The sequence below is a fragment of the Salarias fasciatus genome, chromosome 23, assembly GCF_902148845.1.
Source record: "Salarias fasciatus chromosome 23, fSalaFa1.1, whole genome shotgun sequence".
NCBI lineage: Eukaryota > Metazoa > Chordata > Actinopteri > Blenniiformes > Blenniidae > Salarias > Salarias fasciatus.
Genome location: NC_043766.1, coordinates 9,978,275 through 9,998,335, shown reverse-complemented (window position 1 = coordinate 9,998,335; position 20,061 = coordinate 9,978,275). Strand labels below are relative to the sequence as shown.

At 40.3% G+C, this 20,061-nt stretch overlaps 1 protein-coding gene across 1 annotated transcript; it reads right to left on the bottom strand.

Annotated features, from left to right (window-relative positions):
* Nucleotides 1-1,258: 1,258 nt before the first annotated feature.
* On the bottom strand, nt 1,259-19,028 carry crtc1b (CREB regulated transcription coactivator 1b). Its single transcript, XM_030083392.1, is given in 15 exon segments — nt 1,259-2,033; nt 2,351-2,519; nt 2,596-2,623; nt 2,625-2,680; nt 5,617-5,703; nt 6,520-6,756; nt 8,230-8,381; nt 9,745-9,968; nt 10,135-10,178; nt 10,260-10,330; nt 10,864-10,958; nt 11,205-11,266; nt 15,854-15,979; nt 16,469-16,585; nt 18,895-19,028. Coding segments are annotated over 15 exon segments (1,809 nt in total). The 5' UTR covers nt 19,021-19,028; the 3' UTR covers nt 1,259-1,818.
* Between the last annotated feature and the right edge of the window lie 1,033 nt (nt 19,029-20,061).

Here is a 20,061-nt window from a genome sequence, read left to right as displayed (position 1 = left end):
TAATTGATTAAAGTGTGAGAAAGTGGTGTAAACATTATTGACTGTGTTTTTTTTTATTATTTATAAAACTGTAACAGGGCAGATCATGGCGGTGTTGAGAGACTGCACTTCATCTATTAAATATATATAAATAAACTTTGATTTTTCTTAGTAGAACATCTCAGTAGACTTGCTCTGTCTCAGTGTATTAAATAGCTTAAATAGGACTAAAAAATATTATATTCTTAAGCTCTGAAGTGGGATGTTTGCATCCGATTAAAAGAGCCATTTGGAGGTATTGACGAATATCCTTCTGTTAATCACGTGTCAAAAGTCAGGATGCGATTTTGTAAGAGCTTCCCTGTCAAGGAGCAAAAAGCCTCCCCATAATTGCACTCCTTCTCACACACTTTCAAACCTGTCCGGGTGTTTTTTTTTTCTCCCTTTTTTTGTTTTTCTTTTTTTTGCCCCACTTTTATAAAACATCAACAATTTGGCTATAAAGTGTACTGCTGCAAAATACAGTACATTAATTCTCAAACTTACACACCGTACCACAAAGATCACGGACAAAGGGTTCCTCCTGAAATACAAGAAAATTGTTACGATACTGAAAATACGCTGTCGCAATAGACACTTAAGAAGAACAGTAGAATACTCCTGTAAGGGCAAAATCAGGTGAGTTCACAGTGACGACTTAAAAAGATTTTAGCGATCTCTGGTTTTAAAACAGATGCCTTCCTCCACTGAGAAGAAACTCTGACTGAATATATTGTGTAGACATTGGCTTTTCTCTGGCAGAAAATTAATTTGGACGTATTGTTGTTTGATCTTTTTTTTTTTTTTTTTGCGTTTTTGTGCAATACAAAATACCTGATGAGTTCTTCGGAAAAAAAAAAAGTAATTCAAACAGCATGAAACCAACCTGTTTTTGAAGTACGCCACATTTTCTGAAGCCGTGCTAAAAACTGATATATTCAAATTTGTTGAGCTGCAGCTCGACAACACTGACCACGTCCTACACCAGAGAATGGCACATCGAACACCAAAGAGCAACTATGGGGAGTTTTGCACTCCTTCATTAACCAAAGTTCAACAAAACACATATATAAATACTTTAGCAATTAATAAATAGACACATAATACATCAGTGCAAGTTTACACTTGACAACAGATAGCATTTTGGCATCAAATTTAAATTATGAAATGGAATACAAAATCTTTAAACAAATAAATAAAACATATAAATACATGAAACACATACAGTACATGATGAAAGTAACATTGGTTGTCAAAAATAAAGCTTGAATGTGAAATAGAAAGCCATTATGGCATGATGGGAAAACCGATTAATCTCTTAGCAGGTTTTGGGCAAACCTGCCTGTTGTTTTTTGTTTTTTCTTCTTTTTTTGTACACAGCCGGTCAGAACGGATTCGTTTTAGCCCAATGTCCTGGCAGCTTCCTGCTACAAGCAAACATCAACAAACAAATATTAAAGTGGATATGGAAGAAATAAAATTGGTCAAATGTGCATTTTGGAGTATATGTGGCATGTAATGGTACACTGTAAACACAGCAGCCTAGCAAAAGCGCTGAGCGAACCAATCTCATTCAAACGACAGCGAGGCCGTCCCCGGAAAGCCACTGGATGTCTTTTTCCCTGTTGTCTTTGGTGGCACATCGTTTCAAAGGGCTTCACTGAGTTGAGGGCGAGGTCGGACAGCTGGACGGCCATGCAACGAGGGAGAGGGTTCATCCTGCCCTTTTCTTCTCTCCATTCACAAGTAAGTGCGTCCCTTTTCTTCCTCTTTGTACCCAGCTACCGTCGGCCTCTGTCGTTACAGCCGGTCCATCCTGAACGTGTCCTCGGTGGCGGGGTCGGCAAGCACCATGTCGGGGTCGTTGAGCATGTGTAGTCCGTCCAGGGTGAGCGGGTCGATCTTCAGCTCATCCAGAGGAAACTGAGAGTCTGCGTCGAAGCTAACGTCGCCAACGCCAGCCAGAGAGTTGGTCAGCTCTTTGGAGAGGCTCGGCGGGGATTCACCTGTGACTGAGACATGTGATATCTGTGAACAACGAGCAGGCCCAGCAGGAATGATGTGACTAATCCACATTAGACTCGTAACCTAAATTCTAGAATGAACTTCCATTTCAAACATGTCATGAGTTAAGATACGGAGAGTAACTCTCAGGATCAGGAGTTTTATGATGTGATCACAAACGAAAACCTGGATTTACTTAATTTAGAGTAGACAGATTGTGGATATAGTAATATAGTAAAAAAAATGGCGTGGCCCTGTCATGAGTGTGCACAAAGTTTCCATAAACAGCTGAAAGGCCCGGGGTGGGTGTGGCTTGGCGCGGCTACTGTGAGGATGATGTTTGGATGTTGCCGTGGCTGCGTAGCCGAGCTGCTGGGAGTCCGCAGCTGCTCCCCGGTCAGCCCCATCATGGCTGCCTGTGTGTAGTTCAGGGTGGAGCACTGGCTGTAAAGGCTGGTGGAGCTAATGGGGCTTTCGATCATGTTGAACTGCTCGAGCTGAAAGGCGTAACACAGAGAGAGGATTTAAAACCCAGAGAACAGCGTCGGCGCGCCACGCGTTCACCTTTGCTACCTGGTGAGAGAGAGCATTGTCTGCCTCGACGCAACTGCTGATCATAAAAGGAGTCTCCAAATATGCTGCCCACCACGGGAATGTGCCTGCAGGAAGGAATGTAAGAGACACAATTCAGAGCCAGTCACGGAAAGGTGACTACAATTAAAGCACGCAAACAGTACTGAGCATAGAGGGAGAACTGTTTTAAGTCCACAGGCAGACATTTCAGCAATGAATAACAAACAAACAAAAGAACAAGCGAAACACCAAATCACACAACTATCGGACTGAGCAGTGATAAAGCAAATGTCTTTCATGGCGAGGGCTGTCGCGGTTGAGATGCAAAAAGAGGCTATTAAAATGGTATAAATACAGAAATGTGACATTTCAGATGGTCCAGTCTAAAACTGAAACTAATAAATAATTTCAACATGACAAAAAAAAAAAAAAAAAAAAAAAAAAAATCAAAACACGGGATGATGGATGTGTGAATGTGATGACGTTTTTAGTCTTTTTTTTTCTGTCCCACACCACAGTGCAGTGAAGTGTGATCCGCTTCAGCCCCATTCACCATGAAACAAACACAAATTAACTTATTAAAGGGAAATTTGGGTATTTCAACTTGGGCTTGTTCGAATTGTTTCTGTTAATTTGTTTTATCAGTCACTGTAACACTGAACTCACCACCACTGTGAAGATTTGGTAAAGCAACGATACTTAGTTATACTTAGTTCAACGATACTTAAAAATTTATATATACAGGTATATAAATTAATTTTTTTTTCCACTGTCGGGATTATCTGATTATCTGAAACTTCTGTTTGAATCTGTATCGAAGGTGGTGAATAAAATGTCAGCATGACTGTTGGATGGTCACAGTGGACACAAAAATAATAAGAACACCACCCAGGTTGACAAATGCTGGAATTTCTCTTCATAAATTCAGTTGCGATGAGAAAAGCACCACTGAACACAAAGTCAACACTGTGTGAATGGTTTATTTTAGTGGTGGAGTCCCAGTGAAACCATTAATAAAATTCTTGTCAGACATGACTCAGACTTCTCCATAAAAGCCCAGAAAATTAGTGGAGTGTAACTGATCCGTTTTCCTCTCTTCGGGATAGAAAACACTTGAGCTGTGTGTCACTCTGAAGATTTCCAGTGTGAAATCTGATTTGAGCAATGGGTGGGAGTGTTTGTGCAGCGACTTGGTCTCTCTTATATTTACTTCAGGCAGTACAGATTATTTCCTGTAATATTATGGAGTAAGGACAGTGAACAAAATACAAACTAACAGAATTTATCTTAAAGAGCACTGCTGGAGTTCTAAAAATATTTAAGTTTAGCAAACATTTATCGAAGAGGAAAACAGATTTAATTGTCATATAATTTTGTCAATTGACACTTGCAATTAAACTACCTTAGATTTAAACTATGTTTTTGCCACTAATGTAAATAACTTCCTTATAGTAAACTGTATTTCTTGATATGGCTTTTTGCCGTGAAATAGACTTGTACCTGGGAAAGACTGAATATCTGAGGTGTAGTAATAAACACATGCAGTCCCTCACTGCCAAATGTTTCCCTCAACATGAGGAAAAAGCCCTGAAGACAGCCGACGCTGTGCTGCATTTGTTTGTATGTTAATAACAGATGTAAACTGGGGAACATTTAAGAGCTCAGTGCTCCGACTGGCTGCTAAAGATGCTTCGGACTCACGATAAGGCCGGTGTTCCTGCAAAGATTTGCAAAAAAAATGTGTAAATGTTTTTTTCCCGGTTCAGTAGTTTATGTTGCACAATAGAAATTGAGGTTCTGGGAGGAACATATTTCACATGTTGCACTGACTTTTCTTTTAACATATTCTGAGTCATCTCATAAAAAGTGCACATTCAAAACTTTTCCAAGTCGTCCTCTTATTGAAACACCAGACCTGGACACCATTTTTTCTAATTACTTAGAACAAAAGAATGTTGCCCAACTCTCATGCTGCACACAGTCAGTTCTGTTTGCATCCATAGACAATCAAAACAACTCCCAGACGCCTTCAATCTGAAATATTGTGTTAAAACTATTTCAACTGTTGTTGAGTTTTGTAATTAAGGTTAGCTCATGATTGTATTTTGTTTCTGTTACACTAAGCTTAACTCTCTCTTTGCATTCAACCCATTTGGAGTCGGCCTTAACTACACATATTAGGAGCAGCAGCCTGTCAGGGCGCTCCAGGGAGCTGATGGAGGTCAAAGGTCTTGCTCAGGGACCCACAGTAGTGACCTATCACCTGTGGGATTCAAACCTGCAAACATCCAATCCCCCATTCACTTCCCTGTCCTCGAGGCACCACTGCTCCAAATACATAATAAGTATATCTATGAAACTGTGCGTTCAGCTAAAATAAGTCACAGTAATACTAAACCACTCTTTTTGTTTGTCTCAATGTTTTTTCTTCCAAAACAAACAGAAAATTTCATAACTGGAAAAGACATACCCCAATTTCCATATTTTGAGAACTGCTGTGCCTCGACACTCACCACCCCGTCCCCAACTGCCATCGTTTACCCATGTGCTTTTAGATATTAAAAAACAGGAGTGAAGTATTCAACCCCCCCCCCCCACACACACACACACACACACGTACCTGTCTGTAAAGATGTAAGTAAAGATCACTACTGACTTGCTTGTCTAAAGAGTGAGGAAGAGACACACTCTCAGACCTGCAGTTGTGTTACTGCAGCTAACCCGCAACAGTAAAGCGTCTCGGCCGTGTTCACACACGACGTCTGCACATCCGGGAAGACACGTTAACGTTTCCAACCTTCAAATGGTCAGGGCCTCCATCACAAAACTCTCACCATGTTGTCATGCACAAAGTGAACAGTGACTGTGGTGATGAAGGGATGAGTTATGCTTCTGCCAACACCATGAGAGGTTAACTGCAGATACGGAGGATGAAAAACAGCCTAACTGTCTACAATTAGCTTTCCCCCAGGAGCAAAGCCCTTGCCCCAAACAGCAGCCAGCTAGTGGGAGGGCCCTTACTTGAGGCCGAGCCGCCGGGGAGAAGCCTTGATTGGAGACTGGGGAGGTTGGAGACTGAGTGGCTGGTGAGCCAGTCTGATTGCGATACTGTTGGAGGGAAGAGGGTTAGCTAGCACTATGCTTCATGCCTGTCACACACACACCTGAACGGACGGGACGTGAGAGGGCATCAGTCCTATCATAATATACTGAGAGTGCAGGGGTGGGAAATCACACCAGCCACTGCCAGGCAAAGCGTGGGACACTTGTGCGACGTCTACTGGCCACACACAACTGTCGGTTCACTGGTGAAGGTGGAAAGAAGATATTGATCAATAGCTCAACCTTTTTAATGAAATCTCATTCAAATTAAAAATGTAACTTTTGTGAGTTGTTTCATAAATTTGTTGTAGACATGTAGTTTGTCTTTTTGTCACAGTGACTGTCACATATGGCTCTTTCAATGTTAACAGTTTTCTAAATCTGACCTGGTATATTTGTGTATAACAGACCACTGTAAATTAAAAGAATTGCAAAATAGAACAGAATTTGTTAATTTATTCAATTCAAAGTGAGGGCAAAATATATCCCTGAAAACTGAAAACGTCTAACACCTTTTTCCTGCCTTTTAAGAAAGTGGTGTGAAATGCGTAATTATTGACAAGTCTTAAGTATAGATACCTTTCTGCTGATAAGGGTTATTCTTTCTATTCCCCTCTACAAAAAAAAATATATCAATTAAGTTGCCACAGAAAAAGTGTGCAGGCAATTATCTGGGACGTATTCTGGGTAGCTGGAAAAGTCTCGGAACAACAGAGTGGTAAAAAGAACTGAAATTCAGGGATAAACAAAACGCTCCCATTCAATTTGTCAAACTTTTGCCTCAGCTTCGACTTTCCTCACTAAAACCGTCTCGCCTCTTACCGAGCCGATGCTGATGCTGGCGGTGGTCTGGCTGTCTGGGGAGGGGCTGCTGACTGTGGCGGTGGGCGTGCCGGAGGAGGCGAGAGTTGGCAAGGTGATGAGCTGGATACCCTGCGGCAGGGCCTGCTGCTTCTGGAGGTCACTGAGCAGCTGAGCCTGGGCCTGAGCTGTCAGCTGGTTGAACAGGGGGTACTGGGAGAGCTGCTGCTCCAGGGTCAGCGGCTCTGTTGGCACGACCTGCACAAAGAAGCACGCCGGCGGGTTTCATCCAGCGAGGTACTGAATATGCAGCGTGAACTGAAAGTGTCCTCATCACATCTAGATTTCACGTTTTTGCTTGTTTTTAAAAAAAAAATAGACTCTGAACCAGTTATTTACTCATATTTGTGTAAATAGGGACTTGTTGAAGCAATATATCTAGCCATATGCAGATCACACTGTTTGAGGGTGACCAGCTGTGCTAATTTTCAGACTTCCACATTACAGAAACACACTAAAGAAAGTATATAGGATTCTAACCTCAACACTCCTCATTGCTGTAACTGAGCCCGACCATGCTGTCAGCACATTCTGCTAAAAAGGAGCAATTTAGCTACTATCCCTTCAAAGCTCCTCTTGCAGACTTTCTTCTAATGGGCTGCCTTCCAGGAACACCACTTTTTAACAACTCTGAAGCTGCAGACTGGCAGCATTTAGTACTAGTAATTTGACACTAGGCTCTTGCTAGCTGCTGATGTACTGGAAGCAGCTGCAATCAGAATATGAAGAAATCTCTAATATGCTGGTCTCAGTTTGTTTAAACCTGGTTCAAGACAAATGTCACAGCAGTCTGAAGGTTGTTACTCAAATGTTGAATATATAAAATACAAAAAAACATCCTGAATAAAGGACTTCAAAAAATAAGGTTGGTTATGATGTAAAGCTTTTATCTCACTTTCTCCATAACATTACAATGGGAGCCCATCCAGGGCAGAAAAGCTTAAGAGAGTTGAGAAACACAGATGGGTGGAAATTTTTATCTTTGCACTACTTAAGAGCTTCAACTCTCAGAAAAAAAAGTTGCAAGCAGCTGCTGAAAACAACATCTTTGATGGTGAATGTACAGAAAGTCTGGAATTTAACCATAACTTCCTGTTTGGTATGAGGGAGAGGTCATGTGTTGCTTGCGTTTCACTTTCTCACAGTCTTTACTCAGGACAGTCGACTGCTCTGATTTTCTGGACAGTATTAATTTCAGTGGCTTTGTGCATTCTGCTGGTGTTCAGGCTGGACTCTGAACAGAAGAAAAGCTACTGTTTGCCATATCACACTGTCCTAATGCGTAGGTCATATGATTATTTGTCCTATTATCTACATGTGACATAAAAATCCAATGATGATATAAACTAATTATACTTTATCAGTCTCCTTGCAGAAATTCATTTTTCTGCATTTACCCATTCTATTACACAGGGGTCAAAGGTCATGCTTAGAGATCCACAGCAGCGGCCTGTCCTCTGAGTGAATCAAACCTTTGAACTCTGACTGAAAGCCTGTTCCTTTAACCTCTAGTCCACCACCGCTCCCAATATCAGCAGGACATGACAGTAAATACGATCAGCATTGTTTGATCCATTCAAAGTGGAAAAAGTCTAGAGTTGTTAACCGTCACTGACAGGACTCACACAAAGAGATTCTCAAAACGTTTAAATGTAGGTTTCATTGATTTACCTGCGTGATGTTAACAGGCGAGGAAAGGGTGGGTGACAGCTGCTGCGGCGACTGTTGAAGGTGGAGGTCGGAGGTGAGGGTGAGTGGCACCACGGGTGGCTGGCGGCGTTGTGCCATTGCCGTCATGGTAGGCTGAGAGGAAGCGGGGATCCCTGAGAATCAAAATAAATGCAACTGAAGACATCTGGAGATGTAAAGGATGACAAGAAAAAAAAAACCCCACAGCTCTCATGGAAACATGACACTGAGTATTAATGTGATAATTTTTCACATCAACAGAATCGAATGAGAAACATGTTTGAATAAAATTTTGAATTGAAACAATCTCAAGTGGAGCTGTGACTGTCTCCCATTCAGCTATGTTCTGATCAAAAACTAAAACTAACTCAAATCTGCATACAAATAAAGAGAATGATTCTGTTGAAAGTTAAATTGATCTTTTCACAGCTTTAACTGTCTGAAAGCACATCACTGTTGGTCATGTTCCCCCATTCATGCACGCTAACACAGGTTTGGCGGTATCGAGGACTCAGCCTGCATTGGGAGCAATTTGGAATGTAGTGTCTTGCTCAAGGACACTTCAATAGAGGGTGGATCCGCACATCATTTGATTGGAAGACAACTTGCTCTACCAACTCAGTCAGTCACCACAATTATCAATTAAAAAACAAATCAGCAGTAACTTTCTATTCAAGATATTTCACACTAAACGTTTTAATTAATCTGCGGTTTATGTGTGCAGCAGCATGAGGGATGATCCTCGGATTTTAGGACTTTTCCACTAAATCATAATGCCAACAGGCAAGACAAGTTGTTTCCTCTGAGTGTAACAGTTGAAAAATGTCTAAATTACAAGCAGCAACACTGAGCTTTCAATTATGACATTAGGATGAACATCAGTTTTCTCCAGTGTCTCTCTGCATTATTTTCACGCTGTACTGTTTATTCTTTCTGTCTTCGGAGACGCAGGATGACAACTGCAAACAAAATCACAAGCGACCTCACTTTATATCTGCAGATGATAAATGTAGCAGAAAATATTGATCTATGAACAATGTTTTTCCATTCTTCAGGTAATGTAGTGTGAGTGGCTGTGACTAGTAGACAGCGCTGAGCCGACCCAAAACGGTGCAGCCTTTCACCGTTTTGGGTCGGCTCAGCGCTTCGGGAAGGAAGAGAAGGCGGCCAGCAGCCTGCTGATCCACGCTCCACACTCACGCCAACACTGCATGTGCTTACACTAGAGGGGGTGACAGGAGAGCATCTAATTGTAGGCTGCTATTTTTTGGCAAGAAGAGAATCCTCCTGACATGTTTTTTAAGCTTCGTCTGAGAAGGTGCTGCATAATTAAACACCTCAAGACTCTGAAACATAAACATCAATTCTGGCTTTCTCAAGACAATTCACCGATTTCAGTGATATTAAAACTCTTTGCGAGGTTATGGATTCTGAACACAGGGATGGTTTGATGAATGAATAATTATTGATTAATGAAGCAGAGACGGCACACATTACCGTGACTGGCGGCACTGATGCCCAGGTGGGTGAGGTTGGTGGTCAGGCTGCCCGTGCTGTTAGCGGAGCTGAGGGAGGGGAAGGCCACAGGGTCCTCAGGGTCCAGTGGAGTTGACAGAGGCGGAGGGAACTGGATGTTAGTTAAATCAGGTAGTGAACCGCCAGTGTTGTGTGCAGCTGGGAGCACAGATGGGTTCAACTCCTGGTCCGGTGATGGGAATATACTAAAGCAAACAAACAAAATAAATAGTTATTGATAAAGAGAGATCACAAAACGAGTGAAACATCCGACCACTGAGAATCACAGCGACACAGTTACAGACAGCTTCAGTAACTTAGTTCAAGCACAGAGATCTTTGATGTGAAAATAAAGTAAGACTTGTCACTCACTTGATTCCAGGGACGTCACATGTGTTAGACTTTGAAGAATCATCCTGAGGAGACAATACAAACATGAGTGGAGCATCTTGCACTGAAAGTGTACACTTTGCAGCCCTTCCCTGTCCCATCGGTACCTTCTTGTCATCCCACAACTGTTTCTGTGCATCCTTGTCTGCATTTGACTCTGAGCTCTCCGTCCCAGGCACTGTTAGCAGCAGTACTAATTAGTGAAACAGCAAGACTCAGTTGCTTGCTATAGCAAAATACACAACAATTCAAATCAGTGCAAGAAATGAGTCATCAATATCTGAGCCAGTCATGCAGAATATAGTGCTGTGCACCAGATTCCTGAGAGTCTAAAAATAGCAAGGTGACCACCAGACAGACTGAGTAGAAGCCAGCTAATCTTGGATTCATTTTATCAGAGCCTCACACATAAAAAGACATAATCAATGAGCAATCAGTCAATTATAGATTTGCCTTTCTGGATCTTCCTGAATGGGCTTCTTTTGAAGCTGTAACTTCAGTACAGGCCGCTGGTCTTTACCACCAAGCCGAAACACTGCTTTCCTAAAGATCAGTACCCATTTACTCCATAAATATTTCACAAACAGTGGAGATCTGCTTCTATGTGACATCCTCCCTTCTATGTTATTCGAGGTTTGCCGTCTGCATTAGTACATTGCACATTAATAAATAAGAACCGCTCGGTGTCTTTGTAATTGGATCTCCTTTTACCTCGTTTAGGCTGCAGCTCCTGTGATCCCCCTGCAAACACCTCCTGCGGCTTGGGATTCATGGCGCTCTGGTGTAAGGCAGAGTCCGAATTTGTCCTGGATGTGTTGGAAAGATGAGGAGCCATCAAATTTATGGCCAAATACTGGCAAAGGGCCACTTGTATAGCTTCACATCCAACAAGCATTGCACCATATTACTGACGTTTATTTGCCACCACTGGCTAATATGTGGCCTTTGTTTGTAATTTAGAAATTTCGCTGCAGCAGTTTTTGGAAGTGGGCTGTATCTGATAGTACGTCCTAGTTATCATTTTGGCAGGTAGACAAAGGGACGTGGCTTACCTTCTCCAGCTAGTGTCTGGTGGTGGGGAGAGGTAAACTGAGCTGTAAGGACAGCTGTCAATGTGAATTTAGTCAAGGCTAATCAAGCAGAAAGGATAAAGCCTAGATTTGAGATAAGCTTCATTTTGATGCTGCTTCAAAGCTCCAACTCAAAGCACCTGATACAACCAACTGCACACACGCGTTTCATTACCCCGTTTATTCCTATCCCAGGGCAGCCGAGAGGACTGGAAATGTGGATTCCCAAGTTACAGTTCCTAGAGTGTTTGTAACATCCAGAAAACTGAAAAATGAGCAGAAAGCAAAGAATAGGGTTTTCACCTATATTCCAGTTTTTCCAGCACATCCACACCAAGATCATCAAATCAGACAAGATTCACCAATGTACCTGTGACTTCTCTGTACATTTAACAACGTACGGTAATACCAAAGGACTGCAAAATATGAAAAGTTAATGATACATTTAAAAAAAATAACCCTCTTTACATAAAGTCTGTAGTGCAACAACAAATCCAGGGGAAGTCTAAGTCATATTTCAGGGGCCAAAATCAACCCAGTCAGATCTTTGTTGGACAGGAGCAGCAAAGAAAGCCTGACTCTAAAAGTGATTAAAACGTTTTGAAAAAAAAAATCTCAAGCGTGGGTGAAGTTAATGAACAGGTGAAATCTAGTTTAATCTAGTGACATAGTTAGGACTGGTAATAAAAATAACTGATGACAACAAGAAAATCTGGGCCATCGATTAATTCTTGAGTTGAAAAAACAAAAAAAACAAAAACAAGAACTTATGGATAAAGAGTTTTCTGCACTGTTTCACTTCAGTTTCTAATTCACTGGAGGGGTTCGGCACATTCCCACAAACAAAACACAACAAAAAATGTAATGTGCTCAATGCAGTTTGGGTTCACTTCTTACTACAGTCTGATTACAAGCTGTTTAACCAATGTAATTAAAAAGCCAGATCAGAAGCCTCTTCCCATTTTACATTTTGTTGGCACTCAAGCTGCAACACATCTATCCATCCATTATCTCAATCGGGTTTCAGGGTGCTGAAGATGATCCCAGCTGACGATGGCTGAAGGAAGGGCGCAGCCTGGACAGGTCACTGGTGAACCACAGTGAAGCTACAGACAGATAATCACACAATCTCACTTCACGCCTTCTAGGTTCACCAGTGAGCCTCAAACACACACTTTTGGATGGTACCTCATGAAAACAGTGTGTACAGGAAGAGATGTCCTGATTAAAAGCCATGACATCTGTCTGTCAGGCGACAGTGCTAACCACTGCACCCCTGTGGAGTCCGTCTATAACGGAACAGAGCCAAAATTATTTTTACTGACAATATTAGACGAGGAATGACAAGCCAGACAATCACTGACTGTTTTTTTTTTTTTTTTTTTTGGAGAAGATGACTAATATAGCCACTACTTTAAAATGTGTGAATCAATCAATCCCGCACAATAAACCAAAACTCTATGGTATCAGGGGTGTGAATGTTGCCTCGGTGTGATAAGAAGCTGCTAAACAGAAATGGGACTGAACTCATTAGAAGGACTGTGGTGTTCCCCAGGGGTCTGTTTCAGGATCGAAAAAGTTCAATGTTTATATCAATGACAATATTTAATATTTCTCAATCACTAAAACTTTTCTTTAGTAGGAATAATTACAATGAACTTGTAGCCACAGTAAACATGGAATTAAATAAATTGAAAAAGTGGATATATGGTATTAATAAGACCAAGGTAATGATTTTTAGAAATCTGAAAACCAACTCAGAACCACAGATAACTAAACAAAGTCCAAATTGAAAATGAATAAATTTCTAGGAGTTAAAATAGCCAGTAAATTATCACGGAAAGCCTACATCAAACACATAAAAAATAACATCTCCAAAAGCCTTTCAATTGTAAATAAAGTAAAACCATACCATGATGGAAATGCACTACATACATTATACTGTTATACTGAAGATGGTACTCGAATACTTCACATATTGTGTTGAAGCGTAGAGAAACAGTTACCAACGCACAGTGCGTATCATTCACAAAGTAGGATTTCTAGAACACAACATCCGTTAATTCAGTCCAAACTAATAAAATTCCTGGATCTTGTAAAATATCATACAACAGTGATCTTATTCAAAGCATTCAAGGAGTCACAACCAAGGAACACACATTTTTTTCTAAATTTGGGAGAATTTTCAAAACCTCAGAGGATATGGAGATTTCACATCACTTAAATTCCATACCATTCATATAAATGTTGGTGTGTCTATACGTGGAGTGAAAGTTTGGAACAGCCTGGATACTCATCACAAGAACTGACAAAATATCCACCGACTGTCATGTAAACACCTGGTCTGGTCCCAGTATAACGACAGAGTATATTAATACTGTAATGTTGACATGTGATTGTTGTTTCCTTTGAATTATATGCTATTCTTTAAGTTCCAGATATCATTGCTGTGTTGTTATTGTGGCTTGAAAATCGACCGTTGCCCGCGGTAACACCACCATGAAGTACTGTGTTCCATTTCCATGTACACTTCGGTTGGGGAATGTAAATTCATTGAATGGGTTATTAGAGTCTGCTAACCACCCAAGTTGCTTGCTGTCCTGGTCTTGAGGTTTATTAGATACACATGAGTATTTAAAGTTTAGTTCGAGGTGAACCGAGGACGGGATTAAACAAGTTTTCGTCTTCTAACTCTCTTTCAAGTATTAATGAATGGATTCAAGATTTTTTTCTTCTTTCAAATTGTATGTATTCTGTCAAAAGCTTGAAATAAACAAAGCAACAGATAAATGATAAATCATAGTTTTAGAATATTAGTTGTTTTAAAATGTGTGACAGTTTTAGAACATTTAATAAATTCGGAATATTTGAGAAATTTGGAATGTTTCATAGGGATGGGCGATATATATAACAACTTATGATATAATTAACATTTTCCTAAAATTTGATATTGAAAAATACAATAGCAATAACATCGATACAGCTTTTTGCGTTAAAACTGTTTCAGGGGTCATTACGTTTCCCTATTCATCGCATGCATACAGCGTCTCGCACGCTGACGTGAGCTGCACTCACATGTCAAAGCAGCAACGTGACTTGAGCAGTGCTGTCGAGATAATGGGACATAATGGCGTTTGTATTAAAACCTGTTGGAGAATGTCTTTACTGCATGATGCTCTGCTTGACATCCATTGTGGTTACACGGTGTTTTTAATTCGGAATGCTTTTATTGTGAATTAAGTCATTTGGAATTATATTCATGAGCTTCGTGTTAACATGGGAAAAACGAAGGATTAAATCTTCTCTCACGCCGGGGTCTGTGACGCCTTCAAATTGAACAGGGGTCAGCCATGATGTACCGACGTCTCCAGGAAGTAAACAGCGTTTTTCTCTTCTTTCTTTCTCGATTAACTTTGATGCTACATCTATGAAAATGTCCGCGTTGTTAAGTGCCCGTTGAGCCACTGTTATTATATTCAATTCTTCTAAAACTGCCGTTAAATAAATCGTCTCCATACAAGTCGAAACGTGGACTGTGGGCCGCCATCTAATCTAATCAAAGCTCATTTATTCTGAATAAATTCAGAATTACTTAATTCAGAATAAACCAATTCCAAATTAAAAACACCCTGTAACCACACTCAATGAGGATGCGCCTAATTAGCATATAATTCCGCTTCCAAAGGAGAATAAACACGCCGGTCTAATCAGATTTAAACTTAAGAGTGAATAAAGTTTTCAGGCGTTTACATGGTCATTTCAGAGTGGAATTAGGCTTTATTCGGATTTACAGAGGAATAAAAAGTCCCATGTAAATGCACGGCATACCCTCTAAAATAATTGCCACCACAGCTTCCATTACATAAGAGGGAAAAAGGGAGAAAAAGATGCACAATTAAAAAAAATAAACCACTAAAACACTTCTCGAACACCGAGATGCAGATTCGTACGGAATTAGTATTATCAAAGGACGTCAGTGTTTGGCGAAATACGGTGGGTAATGTGTGGTGAAATTTTTACGTTAGAAATTACAGACATTTCATTGGATTTAGCATAAAGTTCCAAATGGGCATGATATTGAAATTGTACTCATTTGAAGATATTGTTTTCCTGGCTGCATTGTATTTATTTGCAGTAAAACATTAGTGCCTGTGGGTGGATGTGCATCATTGTGCTGTTATTTCACTGCTCTGACCCCCTCTAGTTTCTCCCTGAACTAAAATGTAGATGTATTTTTTTTTTAATGCACGCCACTGTTTTTCACTATTTTTCTGGAGAATTCATGTTTATTTTGTGCAGCTGGTGGAGAATTAAAGTGCCTGTGTTGCAATTTGGTAGTGACTTTGACCCAGAATTGAATTTGAAAAAAAAAAAAAAGAAAAAAAGAAATAAGACTTTATATTATATATCAACATTTTGACAAAAAAATACGGAGAAATGAATTTTGGGTCATGTTACCCAGCCCTAAATACAAACTTGTAATATACAAAAACCAGGGTGAAGTGCAGAAAGTTCAGCCCACAGTAACAAAGCAGATCTAGAAGCAGACTCAAATCAAGACTTTCATTCGAAATCAGAGAAAAACAGTAACAAAGCCAAGGTATTCTGATAATCACAAGCTGGAAGGATATTTGACGTCCGTGCTTGTCGACTGACAGGGGCCGTCGATGGGGAGACGTGATGCGGTTCCGGTCACGGTAAACGCGCTCCACCAACCCGTGGTGCCTGGTTGTCCGACTGGTATCCAGCACCGAGTTCTAGGGTGAACACACCAAGTGAATGAGGCCAGAAAAATGCACAGCCTAATTACAGCTCAACGCTAATGGTGCACATGTGTTCATTTCCAAATGAGTCAAGCCATGGGCCCCCCCATACTGATGCTTGAGTTGGCAAATGTATTTAAAGATGGAAAGCCATGACAAGCAATGGTGTACTTTAAAATTTAGAAACCAAATTTCACTGCAGGGTAAAAACTATTGTAGCTTTTAGTACACAACTTTTCCTTTCACTCTTGAAGCGTGATGAAACCTGATGGATTATGTTTTACGCCCTTTAATAGCCAACAAAACGCCTGCAGACTTTCTCAAATATCTTTTAAAGGAATTAACTCCTTTGAACCAATCTTTCACCAAACACTGCAGTAGCCGCCACCTTTATATGCCCAATGTTAGCACCAACAGCTGAGAAACGTATACTGGACTAGAACAAACCATTGATTTACTAGCCAAGAGAGGCTAAGGGCTCACCTGAAAAGGCAGGTCAATGTTGCCATTTCCAATCTGATTGACATTGGGCAGTGAGCCTCCATAGTACTGTCCACGATTCTGCCCTAGTTGCAAATACTGGGTCTTCTGTAACTGCAACTGTGCAAAGTAAAATTGCATGAAAGCATGAGTGAATGATTGATCCGATTCACAAACAAAAAAAGAGATGCTGAAGATGAATGATGCATGTGGATCCACAGAGGCGATGTGAGAGATTAATGAATCTATTAATTGACAGATGAAACACAGTGAGACAGGCAGATGTTTCATGAATAAATTGGGAGGCAGACAATGTTTCACAGCAAATTCAAATCACTTCAGCTTGTGTGAATGACACCTGATGGACAGCTGGTGTAATTACAGTCAGACTTTCCATGTAACAAACCTAGCCATTACATCAACATGTCGCAAATACAAAGACTAGTCACAAAAGGCATGTATGTTACGGAAAAACATGGTGATGGACAACCTGATACCAAAGATGAACGTAACTATGATCAATGGTGATCAGAACGTCATGCAGTGGATTGATGTATGGGTGGTAACACAAAGAAATCAGGCAGAGACCATAAAACTGAGCAGTTAATTTAATAATCTTTTTTTTTTTCCCTTGCAGTAAATATTAATACAGCTTAGATTTAAACTGACGTGGCATAGTGTGCACCATTTCCAGCAAACGGACCAACAATTAGCTGAAACATTTCCTGACAACACGATGGTCCTTACATTGTGGTCAACAACAAACTATTAGTTGATTCATAGATTAGCTCATCATCTGAAAAATCAGCAGATATTTTAAGAAGTGTTTTAATTTTGTTATAAAATATTTATTAGAATCAGAATTTTGTGGTTGCCGAGGACAACACAACGCAACTCAAAGTCTGAAAACAGTGTAATGAGCATTTTCATTTGGATTCTTAAAAGTCGCTTATAGTAAATGAATTCATTGATTGACTAGTTTTTAAAATGTCAGCAAGCAATGGAAAATGTCACCCTTTGTCTAAAGTTATCTTTTTAGATTGCATTTTTTTCACTGGTGATTAAAGATTAAGAAATATTCAATGTACACCAAGACAAAAAGACAAAACAAATCTGCACATTTCAATTAATAATAGTTTTTTTTTGTTTTTTTCCTAACAAAACAATTACCTCAAAGCATGCTAATAAGATAGTGATTTGTAAGTAGTGAATCAGCCAATAAAATCTTCAGTTAAATTTAAGACTTTTTGTTTTGTTCATTGGACTGCAAAAATATCTATTTATTATTGTAAGAGGAAAAGCACAGTCAAGAAAAAATGGTTACTTTTGAACTGATCATTGTGTAAATTTTTTTTAAATAATATATCAGAGAATCTTTTACACAAAATCAAATTACATGTTAAAAAGGTCATGAGCAGATTACAGTTTCATATTAAAGACAATAACTGATAGGAAAGCCAGTCTTCTGAGATGGTAACAAAAAAAACAACCTTAAAGTTAAAGTTTGCTGGTTGTAAGTTGTTGTTCAGTGTGAATCATTTCCAGGTAAATTTTTGCAAAATTTGAAAAGCTAAATTTACACAGGTTTTACGGATAGTGCAAATACATGCTTTGGAAAATAAAGTTCTTTCAGGTAATTCAAGTGATGAAGACGGGATAAATTAAAACTGAATCGATTTGTCGTGACCACCTTTTGCCTTTAAAAAAACATGATTACGGTGCTGCATTTCCCCCAAACGCCTGAAACGAACTTTCTCTCAACAGTGGTTGTCAAATACACTGGAAATGGAAAATATGTAGTAAAGAAAAATGCCACAAAGGCATCTAGGCGTTTATTTTTCTTGTAACCTCAAATTGGAAAATACAGGCAACCCGTTATGAAGACAAAAACGTGCTACAGTCTTTTCAAAAGATTAATTATCGGAATAACAACAGTTTGTGCCTGTATTGCTTCGTCTTGTAGGGGGGGAAAAAGCATCCCAGCTGGTTAACATCTGGCAGGTTTATCGAAGCTGCTCCAGCCTCTCATTCTCCGGCCAATGCCGCTCCGATCACATTTACATCACTTTACTTTCGTGACATATTAACACACGGTGATTTAACGGCAGACGGTTTGCCAGCCATCGGTAAAGCAGAGAACCAGCTCGAACAGCCAAACTGGAACAGGTGCACATTATTCACAGCTCCAGCGGGCTCTCCGAGCTGCCGGAGGCTGCGCACCCGCGGCTGCTTCTCCCGGAGCCCGCCGCGGTCAGAGAGGCGCCGCGGGCCACCGCTCGCCGGGGCACCGCGCTGATGCGGCTCGGGACGGTAACGTGAACTTTGGCGACTTGGCATCCCAGCGTCCAGATTTATCTCCGCAGTGGACGATAGCTGCCAAAACAGCAATGCAACACAATGTAAACAGCGCCGGGAGGCGGAGGGCTTACCCGTGCCGCCCGGGTGATGTTCAGGTCCTTCATCACTTCTTCAAACGCCGCGGTCTCCTCCGCCTGTTTCTGATTATGCAAAGCGATTTTTTCGCTAAATTTGCGAGGATTGTTAGAGGACGCCATCTTTCCCTCTTCTTCTCAATGGAATGTTACGCTACGCGACACGCCAGGGCCTTGCGGTGGCGTCATCACGCACGGGCGGCGTGTCTATTGATGTTGTTGCCTTTTTGCTACAGCTGTTGCTGGAGTTTGAGGCAGGATGAGTTTCAGATAGGATCAGATCCACCGCTAGGGAAGCTGCGTGCCTAGATGCTTGATACTTAGATGACAATTTCTAGATAGATAGATAGATAGATAGATCTTGTCTTGTCATTCAAACCACAGGTGCACACATCAACGAAATTTCGTTCTATATATGAGAACTAGTTAAAAAGTATTGGCGATAATGTGCATAACAACACTGCACTGGGTTACTACAATGTATTATTGCTAAAGTATAATTTGAGTGAAATTATAGTGAATGTGAGCACTGGCACCTGCCAGTTTTCCTGGAATTAATAAGGCACTCTTATTAATTATTATATGTTTTCAAAAATATTTCCAAGTTGTTACATTTTTGAAAATGTATAATTTTCTGACAATGACGACAAGAGCCATAAAAAACAATGAATAATGAAGGAGAGTTGTTAAACACAAGGAGGCAAATAAGTATTACTTGGTCTATGTGTCTGTGTACAATTCTGAGCAGTTCATTTCATGACAGAATGCTCCTCCAAACTGGTTCATCTGATAAACAAATGTCTATCTGCATTTGAGGTTGAACAGTATTCATCAATTAATAACTGTTTACATGCTTATTTGACCCATGTATTGGGGAAAGTTTTTCCATAAGAAGATGACATCTCAGTGACTACACATTAGAGACATGCGTTAGTCAGTAGGTAAAGCAATTTTGAATTTCTGCCACATAACATTGCCCATAACCTGTTTACCTTTAAAAGTTGTAAAATGGTATGTCACTTTCCTAATTACTATTATAATACTGTAAAAAACCTAAATAACTGTGTTGCAACATTCTGTATAGATTTTGCAAAACATTCAGGTAACTGTCAGTTGTGTCAACAGCGACTGAAGAGTATTCTTCAACAAACTTCAATGATTCAC